This window comes from Lissotriton helveticus, chromosome 1_1 (assembly GCF_964261635.1).
Source record: "Lissotriton helveticus chromosome 1_1, aLisHel1.1, whole genome shotgun sequence".
Lineage (NCBI taxonomy): Eukaryota > Metazoa > Chordata > Amphibia > Caudata > Salamandridae > Lissotriton > Lissotriton helveticus.
In genome coordinates this window covers 1,084,751,450-1,084,765,701 of record NC_136057.1, presented here as the reverse complement: position 1 = coordinate 1,084,765,701, position 14,252 = coordinate 1,084,751,450, and the positions used below count along the sequence as shown (strand labels likewise).

Sequence of the window (14,252 nt, the reverse complement as noted above, 5' to 3'; positions counted from 1 at the left end):
GGTGCTGCCGACATACCTCAGCCCGCAGGTGCAAGTCAGAACATATACTGCAAACTCACTGTGGCAGTTGTAATTGCCACGGATAGTCTTTCTGGTGGGGCAAAAAGGCGTGCTATAGTGGGTGGTGTTTACACCAAACTTGCACGCCCTGCAAGAGGAACACTTATAGAAACCTTTGTATTTGAGCCAAGTACTGCCACTGCTTGACTCAGGACTAGTTTTGACCAAACTGTTATGCATGCTGAACGATTTCTTGTATGTAATAGTAGGAGAACCCTGCAGTATCTCACTGTAGAAGCCATCTGTCATCAAAACAGGCCAATGTTTTCTTACAATTGACCTGATCTGTTTTTCCTGCTTGCTATAAGTCAGGATCAAGCGGGGAGTATTGTTCTCTGATGTCACTGACGATGTTTCAGACCTGAACAGTGACTCCCTGGGTTTTTCACGGCAGCGTCTCAGTGCACTGTTCAGAATCTTATCGTTGTACCCTCTGGCTTTGAGTCTGCCAATTGTATTTTTAGCCTCTTGTTCGAATAATTCAGGGGTACTACTTATTCGTTTCACCCGCACCAGTTCTCCATATGGAACATTATTGATGACATGTTGTGGATGGCTACTACCAGCATGGAGTATGCTGTTGCCAGCAGTCGGTTTACGAAAAAGCGATGTGCCTATACTGTTGTCTGCAATATTTATATGTACATCAAGAAAGTCCGCATGTACTTTACTGATTTGAGAGGTGAAAAAAAGATTCTCATTATTGTTATTAAGTGCATCAACAAATATCTGCGCACTCGCCTCATCACCCTCCCAAATACAAAAGACATCATCTATAAACCGCTTCCAGTATCTCACATGCCTAAAACCTGGTGTGGCCACTAGCCCACGCTCCTCCCACCAGCCCACGTGGAGACACGCGTAGCTGGGGGAGAAGCATGATCCCATCGCCACACCACGGACTTGTCTCCATATGTTCTTAGCAAACATAAAATAATTGTTATGCAAACACCAATGTATTAATTCACATAACATTTTGTTGTGAGCATAGTATTCACAGGTTCGTAGATCCAAGTAATGCTTGACAGCCTCTAAACCCTTAGTGTGATCTATAGATGTATATAAAGACTCTATATCTAGAGTAATTAAACACCAGTTCTCTTGCCACGTAATAGTAGACAATTTTTTCAAAAAATCGCCAGTGTCCTTAATGAAACTCGGCAAACTTTGCACACTATCTTGTAGGAAAAAGTAAATATAACTTGAAATGTTTTCTCCTACACTTTTGATGGCTGCAATGATTGGTCGACCAGGCGTAGGGACTTTCTGCTTATGTATTTTTGGAATCAGATATAAAATAGGTATAACCGGATGTTCAACATGTAAGAAATCAAATTCAACTTGTGAAATCAAATTGTTCCTTTTGTATGACATTAGCAACTTTTTTACGCCATCTTTTGCCCGTTTGTATGTCATCCCATTTGATCTCTCGTAACAGGTGGTATCATTTAGTTGTCTCATGGCTTCCACAACATATTCAGTTTTATTCCACAACACAATATTACCACCTTTGTCCGATTTGTTGATCACCACATCTTGGTTCTGATTCAATTTTTTCATTAATACATTATATTCGCGCACCATAGCATTGTCCCTCTGAGAATGTGCCTGTATTTTGCGGTTCAATTTTTTAAGGTCTTCTATTACACATTCATGATATATGTCTACCGCATCTTTCGGCATTACAGGCAAAAATGTGCTTACCGGTTTAAATGGACTTTCGCCAGCTCCTTTCTGTTGAATGTCAACGTTTTGTAGTTCACATTGCGTAGATGGAGTGGCGTCATCATTCGTGGTAGAGTTATCAGGGTTACCCAGATCACAAAGGGTAAGAAGCAGTCTAGCATCTCGTGCTGCTGGCGCTGTTGCATTACCGGCAGAATTAACCGGCTGTTTGGTATTTTTAGAAGTCTTTTCCTTTCTCTCCAACACCGGTTTAGTAGCAAAGAATTTCTTGAGTTTCAATTTGCGAATGAACTTAAAAACATCCGCTCTGGTGCTAGTGTAGTTGAACGAACTCTCGGGACAAAAGTTTAATCCTAGTGCTAAAAGTTGTTCTTCAGCAGTAGATAGGACCACATTGGTGAGATTCGTAATGGTACAATCCCTGCCTAATTCCTTTTGTTGTACCATTGCCTCTTCTTTTTTTGTTGTTGCTGCTGTTGAGGCTTTTCGTTTTTGTCGTCTTGCGTGACGTTTGGCATTACGCCTCTTGCGTTGTGATTCTTTCGTGCTCTGGGGCGCAAGGTTTGCAGCCGGTCCTCCACTAAAAAATCAATTTCTTCCGCAAGGTTTAAAACTCTGCCAGCTTGACCTCCTTCTGCCCCGTTCAGATCAGAGAGCGATGTACTCGATATACTGGCCAACGAAATTGCATCGGAGTTCTCGCTCTGTGCATCATCCAGGTTCATTCTTGCCACATCTCCGCCCGTGACCGTTTGTTTGGTCAGTTTGGACTGCCTGGCTTTATCAAATTTGCGCGAGAAAGTATATATCTGACCTGTTGTGTAGTCGTTCAGGTCTCTAGCAAACTTGTGGATTTTTCTGGTTTTAATGCGCTCCTCATGCTTATGTAGCCGTTCGCTTATCTCTTTGCGAGTTGTCGTAATATATATATATATAAAACAAATTTATATATATATACACATATAACGACAAGGAAGAGTAATTTTATACTTATGTTAAGCTGTATACGTTTAAAATAATTTAGACTGCAATGTTCTGCCAGAACTCTCAAGGAATTCATTAAGGGTGTTGTTCAGGACCTTCCCTTCTTGTGTCCAGCAACCCCTGATTTGGGAACTGAAAGGTGTAAGAGACCCGCTTTTAAACCTTCCATAAGGCCTCCATGTAAGTGCTCTTGTAAAAGACAGTAGTTCTTGCTCATACCTTAGCTGCTGGGTGCATTGGGGAAATCCTGGCTTTTTCTGGTACAAGAACCCTTCATCCATTTTCTAAAGGCAGGTCTGTACTAGATACCAACATACGCTAAATTCCAGTTTCCTTCTACGTTCCAACTCAATGAAAAGAACAACTCATTGGGCTTTTTTGCTCAACCATCCACTCCAGCAGAAACGGCATTACATTGTCGCAAATTGTACCTGCACAGAACAAAAGACTTCTGAATGTCAGACGAACGAAGGTTGTCATATTTCCAAAATGAGCATCTCTCATTTGAGTTTTTCGTGAATCGCTTTCTTCGATTTTTAAGCTAGTCGTTTACTGAAACGTAAGGTGCGTGTGTGCTCATTTTACCTGGGCATGACTTCTTTAGCTGCACTTTTCATAGAATTTCCCTTGCAGACAGCTGTAAAGCAGCAACATCAGCCTCTACGAACATCTCTACAGAGCATTACTGCCTCTTAGCCTGGCCTGGCCTGTGCAGAGGCCTCTTTTGGACAGACAGTGCTATGCAATCTGTTTCAGCAAGGGGAGCGTCTTCTCACTATCTTCTTTTAGTGTTAAGTGTCATAATTTAAGCATGTTAATCTATGAAAAATCCAATACTGGAAAAGAAAAGAGATACGTAACTGTAACTACAGTTGTTTAACTGTATTGGATTTGATAGATTCACATGCGACATTGCCTCCTCCTCTCTTCAGGCTCCTGATATCATATTTTGTGTTTAGGAAATCTGAGCAGTTAAACATCGAAAGGAGAGTGGAACTCTGTGTCTCCACCTGATTGACCGGCTTATGCCTGGATCACACAGATAACAGGTAGCTGTGTCTATGTTGATTAATTGTATGCTCATGCACAGCTATGTTAAGTTTAATTACAGTGAGTTGCCAGTCTGTCATTGCAGAATAATTAATTATTGTGAATCTATGAAATATACCAATGCTGGTGAATTACAGTTACATGTATGTAACTTTTTATTCAATACTATACCACTTTCAGTGAAGCAAGCTGGAGTGTAATGAAGATTTAGATTTGAGCTTTATCCTGATTTTTAAGTAAAATTGAAAATTATTCATATGGGTCTCATTATACTTTGACATATTCATACTTTCTTTCCATAGGCAACCCATTCCATGAAGAAGATCAATGTATGTATTTAAATTCATTAATTGCGATATTGCTGACAAACTTGTTCAATTTTACATTGGTAATAATGGTTAGAGCATGAAGAAATGACTAGAAAGAAATACATATTGACAGTTTTCTCTCTAGAAACAGTGATTCTCCGTTCTGGGATTTTAATATCCTAAACTCAGAAGTATATACACACCGACAGGCGCGATCACGTAAACACACAATTTCCCCTCGATGTGGACTGGTGTGTGCAAAATGCAACAAATATGGATCATTTGGTGTAGTGGGAGTTGGATGTCTCAGCAAGGGCATACATCAGCTAGAGTTCTCATTCTTTCATTGATGTGCAATCCCTATACCGGAGTTGGTAAGGAACTCATACGCCTCGAGGAAGCCTACAGCCAACTAAATCCAAACAACTGCAGTTCAAACCTTCCCATAATGATCACCAGCCATCAAAAAACTATTTTTAAAGCCTGAGTCTGTGAATTGCCAACGAAAATGAAAGTCAGCACTAATTCTCTTACACTTAAAGACAAAGGGGCATATTACCAAGCTATAGCGATAATTATCGCTAAGCTTGGTTAGCGGGTATTAAAATATCGCCGCGCTCCGATGATTTTTACCGCTGAGATACCTTGATATTATCAAGGTTTATCTCAAAAGCGGTAAAAATCGTGAGAAATGCATGCATATCGCTGTAAAATCAGCGATATTCATGCATTATCGTGACAATGCTCTTAGCCATGTTATCCACCTTCCATTGGATAACATGGCTAAGCACTGCTCTGGGCAGGCGTTAGCTTTTGGAGATAATCACGCTTAGCGCGATTATTTCCAAAAGTTGGTAATAGGTGATAGCGATGTTAGCGACTGTTTCCAGTCGCTAACATCTTGGCACGCCCACTTTGCATGTCATTAGCGATAATTATCGCTGACATGCATAGTGGGCCCCTAAATGCCCGCTATCGCCTATTAGCTGTCGCTAACTGGTGTTAGCGACAGCTAGGTAATAGGGCGATAAAATTATCGCCGCTTTAGCTGGAAAAATTCCCGCTAAAGCGGCGGTAAGGCCCTTGGTAATATGCCCCAAGGTCCTATCAAAATTAACATTGGTAAAGCCAGTAGGTCTGGCTTTAATGAGCTGATGCATGCCTTTCGTGTGATTTGGGGCAAGACCTGTTAACCTTGCTGTCCACTCTCACCTCTTTGTCCAAACTCGTGCACTCTATTCCTGTTGTTCTGTCTCCATTCCCACAATATTTTCAATTCCACTCACCCTATTTGTGCCTCACACCAATAATACTGCTCTATCAGGAGGTTGTTTTTGATCGTGACGTGAAGGCCCTGTTTGTGTCTACTGCAGCTTGTCAGTGGCCCACAAGTTACAATTGTTGGTAGTGAAAGTACTCTCCGGGTGGCTTTAGGCAGACAAGAGTATAACAGAAAATGCTGTTATGGTGTATGGCCAGTTTCTGAGGGTATGAGTTATTCTTCAAGTTTTTCAGAGTTTACAAAAACTTTGCGGCTGACAGCACCCCTACATTTAAAGCACAAAATATTTAACAACAGGCATGACTACTCCAGCTTGAGATAGATTATTTTGCCACCAATCCCTAAAATGAAACAAAACGTGAATAAGTGATGTGGTAGGTGTATAACTGTATAGGTCAGTAAATGGAAGTGTGATTGATTATTTGCATGACTGACTAGGTGTGTAACTGGATGTGTGGTGGTATGTGAATGTCTGCACAGGTGTATGAGTGCATATGATAGTGTTGTAATAATGAGTGACTGCATGTACGAGTGACTTTATGGGTGAATGAGTGGATGTGTGTGTAGACCTAGGAATCAGTGAGCGCGTTTGTAGTAACTGGTACTGGTGTGTCGATGATTTCAAAAATGGCTGTCTGTATTTTACAGTGGGTGTATCAAAGGTTATATTAGAGTGTGAGGAGATGCGTCAGATTTTCACGTGGATGATGTCATCAGTGATGTCATTTGAGATATCATCAGTAATGTCACTTACCATGTCATGAATGATGTCAATGATGTCAAGTTATATTTAGCTGAAATAACTAGAACAGCAGAATTTCTATGGTTTTGAGTGGAATGTCCAACTAACTATAACGTCCCTGAAACATATGGTTTTTTCAGTGAATTTCTAAGGTTTTTTTTAAATGCTAATTTCTAACTATAATGTCATTGAAACCTATGTTTGTTTCAGTGAATTTCAAATGGTTTTTCAAATGAAAATTTCTAATTATAATGAGCCTCGTTCCTATACTTTTTTCTAAGGTTTTATAAATGCTAATTTCTAACTATAAAATCCCTATTAAGTCCCCTTGAATCCTGAAGGTCCCTGGTGGCCAAGTAGCCCACCAGGTACCTTCAGTAAGCGCCACAGAGCTGCATTGCAGAGACGTGTTCCTAGGCACGCATCTTTTTACACCACGCTGCAAATGCAGCTTCTGGCGCACTGCTGCTCGGACCCTGAAGTCCACTTGTGTCCTGAGGTCCTAAGTGCCCCGTGGTGCCACGAGGAGCTGCTGACATGCAGCTCCCCTTGTGGAAAAGCAATGTGGTTTGGATTTTGTAAGCGAGAGTATGAAACCTGCTCTTGCTTACAAAATCCAAACCAGTGTTTGCTATGATAGGGCAGGAGCCACACGGCTCCTGCCCTGCCATAGCAAACAGCAGTGTCCCGGGGGTGGGTACCCCGGGATACTGCAAAAGCCAGCTCTGGGGAGTGGCGGTCCCTAGGGCCATCAAGGGCTCCAGGAGGGGGGCCATGTGGCCCCCCCTCCCAAACCAGTGGACAGCCCCGGGGAGGTGGTGATGCTCGGGGTCCGTAACTGACCCCCAAATTTAAATATACAGTGCCCCGGGGAACTAGTAGTCCCCGACCCGTGTGGAGGGACTTGTGCCCTCCCCACACATGTGTTTTAAAATATATAAAGTGCCCCGGGGAGGTGGTGGTACCCGGGACTGCGGGGGGCTGCGTGCCAGTCCCCTGCAACTCATAAATGAAGCCCCGTGGAGGTGGCGGTCCCCGGGGACCCCCTCACACATTTTTTTCAGTGCCCCGACCCACCCAGGGGCTTAAATACAACAAAGCGCAGGAGCCCGGGCTTCGTTTAAAAAAAAAAATTCCCGTCCAGATTCGCAGCTTCAGTGCAAATTTGGCTGATTTTTGTCCCCCTAAGCAAGCCTAGGGGGTCAGGGTGTTACTACCCTGCCCCCTTTTCTCATTTTTGCACTGTGTTTCTCTGTTTTCTTGTGACTCGGTTCTACTGAGTCACAAGATGGCTGCCACCTCTTCCTGGTTTGGAGTGTTGGCAGCCAATCAGAGTAAAGCTCATGGTCGGGAGGGTTCGTAAACCCACCCTGACCATAGATATCGAAACTTTTTCTTTTTCAAATTTCTCTGGAACAACTGAAGGGATTTACACCATTTAAGAAAAAAAGGACTCCTTCTGAACCAAGACCTACTTTTTTGCCAAATTTTTTGTAATTCCGTCAGCAGTTCGGGCTGTAGCTGTATCTTTGTCTAAAGTTTCCTATGGAAAAATACATGGGGAAAACATGTTTTGGGACCCCCCTTTTTTCTCTGCCCCCCGTTTGGCGAATTACCTCGAAACTTACAAGACAGGAGCTGACTGGAGTTGATCACTAGTTTTTGAAAATTTCCCGAAGATTCGTCAACCGGCGCCAAAGTTATTGGGAAAACAAAAAACGCTTTTCCTAATAATTTCGGCGGAATTCACGTTAGTGTCGCGCTACATTTAAATGAGGCCCCTGGCTGGACCAGGTCCCGGGGGCATTGCCCAATTCATAAATGTGGGGGCCCGCGGGGCCCCTGCAGCGCAGGGGACCGCCACCTCCCCGGGGCTTCTTTTCTATTAATCTGTAGGGGTCTCCTCCAAGGCCCTCCCAGGCCCCGGGGACAACCACCCCCGGGGGTTTTCTTAAATATTCATGGGGGCACATGGCCCCCCCTGTCCAGGGGGCCGCCACCTCCCCATGGTTATTTTTAACAATAAAACCTGTGTGGCTCGAGCCCCCACACACGTGCCAGGGACCGTCACCTCCCCAGGGCACTAAAAATGTAAATGTGGGGTCTGTTAGGGACCCCAAGCCCCAAGGACCACCACCTCCCCAGGGCTTTACACACATTGGGAGGGGGACCGCACGGCCCCCCTCCTGGAGTTAATTATGGCCCTGGGGACCTCCGCCCCCAGGGCCGGCTCCTGTAGTGTCCCGGGCTGCCCACTGCCGGGACACTGCTGTTTGCTCTGGCAGGGCGCGAGCCGAACGGCTCCCGCCCTGTCATAGCAAACACTGGTTTGGATTTTGTAAGCGAGAGCAGGTTTCCTGCTCTTGCTTACAAAATCCAAACCAGATTGCTTTTCCACAAGGGGAGCTGCATTTTAGCAGCTCCCCTTGTGGAAAAGCAATGCCAGTTTTTAGTGAGGGAATTGGGGCTCCCCCCACGGTCCCCAATGGATAGGGCCGGCCCCGGGGGATGGGGTTCCCGGGCCAAAAGTGACCCGGGAGGGGGGCTACGCGACCCCCTCCCAAAAAAAAAAGATGGCCAGGCCCCAGGGTATGGGGTCCCTGGGGCCAGAAGTGGCCTGGGAGGGGGGCCACGCAGTCCCCTCCCCTGTGAATATATATATATATTTTTTTAAACGGAGTGGCCAAGGCCCGGGGGTTTGGGTCCCCGGGGCCAGAAGAGCTCCGAGAGGCACCCTTAAACATACATTTAAAAAAAATAAAAAAGGAAAGACCACCCCCGGGGAATGGGGTCCCCGGGCCATAAATGTCCTGAGGAGGGGGACCACGCAGCCCCCTCCAAATATATATTAAAAAAGCTTCACATGCCTTGGGGGTGGGGTCCCCGGGGTCGAAAATGGCCTCTGGAGGGGGCCATGCGGCCCCCTTCTGTTTTTTAAAATAACAATAACAAAATAGGGGTCAGGCCCTGGGGGATGGGGTCCCCAGGGCCCAAAAAATAGGAAAGGAAGGGGGTACACACAGCCCCTTCTTAAAAAAAAGCTAGTATCGCGCCGGAGGCCCCGCCCCCTCCAAGCAACACTCTGCAAACGCGCCTGAGGCGCTTTTTACGTTGGGGAATTAATTCCCTTTCAATCCTGAGGGTCCCTGGGGGCCAACTAGCCCACCAGGTACCACCAGTAAGCGCCAGGGAGTTGCGTTGCAGAGAGGTGGTCCAAAGCCACGCCCCCTTTTTACACCACTCTGCAACGCAGCTCTCTGGCGCATATTGATGGTAGCTGGTGGGCTAGTTGGCCCCCAGAGACCCTCAGGACTCAAGGGGATTCAATCCCCCAATTTACAATGCACCAGGGGGTGCAGAGAGGGGGCGGGGCCTGATGTGACAAGTGTGCAAATGCGCCCTGTGGCGTGTTTTATGTTGGGGGATTAAGTCCCCTTGAATCCTGAGAGTCCCTGGGGGCCAACTAGCCCACCAGGTACCTCCAATAAGTTACAGGGAGCTGCTTTGCAGAGAGGTGGTCCAAGTCCACGCCCCTTTTCACACCACTCTGCAACGCAGCTCTGTGGCACTTACTGGAGGTAGCTGGTGGGCTAGTTGGCCCCCAGGGACCCTCAGGACTCAAGGGGACTTAATCCCCCAATTTACAATGCACAAGTGGGTGCGTTTGCACAATGGTGAAGGGAGGGGCGGGGCCTGATGTGACATGTGTGTACTTATCCAATCACTCCGCCTAAACCTAAGCACTTATAAATTCACCATGCACTCTCCTTGCAGCACTCTAATCATCCAGTCACTACCCGTGCCCTCATGCAATGACCCATGCACTAACTCATGCACTGCTACAATACTCTGAGCACTACTCATGCAGTCCAGCCATCGCCCTCTCACTACCCATGCACTCCTCAAATCACCCAGCGAGCACCATGTACTTATCCAATTACTCTGCCAAAACCCAAGCAGTTATAAAATCACCACACACTGTCCTTGCAGAACTCTAATCATCCAGTCACTACCCATGTACTCATGCAATGACCCAGGCACTAACACATGCACTGCTACAATCCCCTGAGCACTACTGATGCAATCCAGCCATCTCCTTGTCACTACCCATGCACTCCTCCAATCCTCCAATCACCCAGCCAGCACCATTTACTTATCCAATCACTCCGCCAAAACCCAAGTACTTTTACATTCACCATGCACTCTCCTTGCAGTACTCTAATCATCCAGTCACTACCCATGTACTAATGCAATGGCCCAGGCACTAACACATGCATTGCTACAATCCCCTGTGCACTACCCATGCAGACCTATAACCACCTACACATACCGATTCACTCCTGCAATTACCCAGGTAGTACCCATGCAGTCCTGCCATCTCCCTGTCACCACCCATGCACTCCTCCAAACACCCAGCCAGCACCATGTACATATCTAATCACTCTGCCAAAATCCAAGCACTTATAAAATCACCATGCTCTCTCCTTGTAGCACTCTAATCATCCAGTCACTACTCATGTACTCATGCAGTGACCCAGACATTAACTCATGGCAAATACAGAGGAGGTCATGCTAATCACAGGGGTACCCCAATGCATAGTGTTCCCTAGTGTATGCTGGTGTTTTCACTGTATTCTAAGTGTCTTTTAGCATAGCACTGGCTCTAGGCCTGGTTAGTCAGAGTCAGTTACCACCAGAACCCATCAGCAAAAAGTTGGGGGCTCACCTGAGGGACCTCCCCTACTATATCTAAATCTGTGTAATTTGAAAGCCTTGAGAAAGCCCCAGGCTTAATAGCCCTATAACATGTGTTGGCTGTTCTTCAATTTCATTGGACATCGAACTACCGCCTTGAAAATAAAAGTCCAGCTACATACATAGGGACTTGAGTATGATTGATAATTAAATGGGAAGACACTTCTACGCTTTCATGAATAGACATTCAATGGGGGAATCAAGGGTCTATACCTCATTCGAGTGAACACCCACCTTAAAGAAGGGATTTTAGACAGCAGGCAGAATGTGTTGGGTCCTTTTTCGGTGTGCTTGCTTAACTCGGATAACTATAACTGCTGAATATCTATGGTAACTTTTGTTTTTTCTGTGAATTTTTAAGGTGTTTTTTTATTCCATTTCCTTACTATAACATCCCTATAACCTTCAGTGAATTTATAAGGTTTTTTAAATGCTAATTCCTAACTAACATCCCTGAAAAACTTTGTTCTTTCAGTGAATTTCTATGGGTTATCAACTAGTGTTCGCATTTGCAGAGTGGTCCAGAAAGCGTGCTGGGCCTCCAACCAGAACTCAAGAATCCTGCTGGGTAGGACTTACAAGAGGTACCAGGAGGGCTTCTTGGCCCCCAAGGTCACTCAGTATTAAAGTGGACTTCATCCTCCAACCAGTAGTAAACCACGAGCCGCGTTTGCAGAGTGGTTGTGAAATGCGATAGGTGATTGACTCTATAAGTGAGTGAGTAGGTATGTGAGTAGCTCTATGGATGACTGACTCATTGTGTGAGTGGAAGTATGGGTGTATGAGTGGATATGTTTGGTATGGCTTGGCAGGAGCCCAGTGTGGTCCCCAGGGCCTTCTACAGCTCCAGGTAGGTGCTGCGCAGCCCCCCTCCTTTTTTTGAATTTGCCCCGGTAAGGTGTTGGCCCCCAGGGCAGGGCCATAGAACCCTCAACATTCAGTTCATCTAAAGTCCTCGGGAGGTGGCAGTCCACGGGCTGCAGGGGGGCTCAGCGTGACCCCCTAACATTACTTAGAGTTAAAGACCCAGGGAGGAGGCGGCTGCGGGGGGGGGGGAGGTTCTGTGTAGCCCCCGCATTCTTTAAACAAAAAGGCCCAGGAGGGGGTGTCCCCCAGGGTTGGGGGAGTCCAGGAGGCCCCACCATTTCTAAGACAAATAAGACCCGGGAAGGTGGTAATCCCCGGGGCAGCAGGAGGGCCGTAAGGGCCTCCCACACAATTTTTTTAAAAGAAGCCCCGGCGACATGGTGGTCCCCAGGCCATTAGTAAGCCCCAGGAGGAGGTACTATAATACCCCTTCTATAATATTCAAATGCCCTGGAACCTGGTCCACCCTGGGGGGCGATTAGAAACAAAGCGAGGGAGCCCATGCTTTGTTTTTTTTCCACGGGATTCATGGATCCAGTGTGACTATTGCCAGGTGTTTCTACCCTGCCCCCTTTTCTTTAAAAAAAAAAAGTTTTTTCAGTGATACGGTTCTGAAACACCTGTAAATAACTCTGCAACTACTGAACGAATTTTCACCAAATCACAAAAAGACACTTCCCCGAACCAACATCTACCTTCCTGACAAATTTGGGGTAATTCCATTCAGCAGTTCGGAATGTGGCCGTGTCTAAAGTTCCTATGAAAATGAACATGTGGAAAATACATTTTGAGACCCCCCCCCTTTTTCTCTGCTCCCTTTTTACTGATCACCCTGAAGCTTTCAAGATAGGAGTTGTATTGAGCCTTGAACTACTTTTGAAAATTTTGCAAGGATTTCACAAACAAAGCCAAAGTTAAGGGCAAAACAAAAAACGCTCTTCCTAAGGAAACTAGGTCATCACTATAAGTACCTACTAGCGACCGCCAATAGGTAAGATATACACACACTCTGAGTTTGTGGATTTGATGGAGTGCATCCTAATCACCAGCAACACCTCAAACACCTTGTTAAATGCGAAACATTCTTCTGTCCATCTAGAGAAGGCCAACACTCGAGTCTTTAGGATAACTAATTTATTGACAGAAAGCACTTGTAGAAACTGAAATGCGTTTGTCAACCCTAAAGTGCACTTTACCATCAAGCAGTAGATGGATTTATGTATTTGTATTACAATACAAATTATTAATGAGCTATGCTGCTATTAGGCTTCTATATTTGCGCACATTAGGACACTGTTTGCACTTTGTGAGCGCACTGCACTTTATTAAGTTTAAATTTTGACATTAGAGTTTGGAACATGAGGCATATAAAATTGTTTGCATATACTCATCAAAAATTATATTTTTCTAAGAATGGTATTGGTTATAGATTTTAAAGAAAATTGTATATACCCAGAAATGTACCTGTGTATGAGGCAATCAACTACAAACTAATGTGATTTAACACAATAGATAGCTATAGGCAGCACTATTCACGCATGTTATAATGAGGAATTGTTATGTGAAGATATAAAGTGATGTGGTTATGCAACAAACAATAGAAGGTTATTTTGTATCACATGATGGTTATGAGATGCCAGTATTACAGCATGATACATGAGTTACATGGGTTCATCATTGGGCGAATATTCAACAATAAGTTCTAAGGAACAATCTCTTTAAAATTGTATATAAATACATAGGTTAAATCTAGAAATGTTTTTATGATTTACCAATGAATTCAATCAGTAATATGAACATGTTTCATTCATTGGATACTATTCAAAAATACAAAATAATGTGTAACCTGACATAGCAAATCGATATTTCAACAGTCTGTTGCCTATGTCTATCACTAGGAAGTACATGTGGTTGACTGTTTAAAAGGTTGAGACTATTCTCAGCGCATTGATGTGATCAAGACCCTGTGTCGGCAGTCAAAACGCGTCTTGGACGAGGCATTGGCCTTTTATGTTGAAGGGAACGAGTTAATAGAAATATTTTCACACCTTGAAGTAGTCCGTGCCTGCTTCGTTATCGGAGTGTGTGGTACAAAAGGATTGCAGTTTGGATATATTGGTCTCATTGTATAAAAACATTGAAAATTACATTGCCATAAAAGCGTGTGAATACGTCCTAAAGAAAAGAAATATAAATTTCGCCCAACATAATGAGATGTTAATAGAGATGATCAAACTTGGCCTAACCCAGAATGTCTTCATGTTTGGAGAAGAGTTATACCAACAGGTCAAAGGGACGTCGATTGGTTTTTCCTTCTCTAAGTTATGCTTGTCTAACTATAGGCTGGTGGGAGCAACAATTGGGCTGGCCACCAAATAATGATCATTATGTTAATAAGATCATCATCTGGCTGCGATATATAGATGATCGTTTCATCAAATGGAATGGATCAGAAGAAGATTTTGCAGAATACTTTCAAATTCTCAATTCAACCGGCGCAAATTTGGAATTTACATAT

General features: G+C 44.6%; 1 protein-coding gene across 2 annotated transcripts in view; it reads left to right on the top strand.

The window, feature by feature from the left end:
- The window catches only part of LOC144772185 (GLIPR1-like protein 1), a 417,152-nt gene that overhangs the window by 365,356 nt on the left and 37,544 nt on the right, over positions 1-14,252 (top strand). Inside the window, exon 5 of one of the 2 annotated variants that reach the window (XM_078656318.1) lies at positions 4,083-4,109. The exons of the other annotated variant lie outside the window; for it this stretch is intronic. Within the exon in view, the coding sequence (XP_078512444.1) occupies positions 4,083-4,109 (27 nt within the window). The remainder of the gene's footprint in view (positions 1-4,082; positions 4,110-14,252) is intronic. 2 annotated transcript variants of the gene reach the window in all.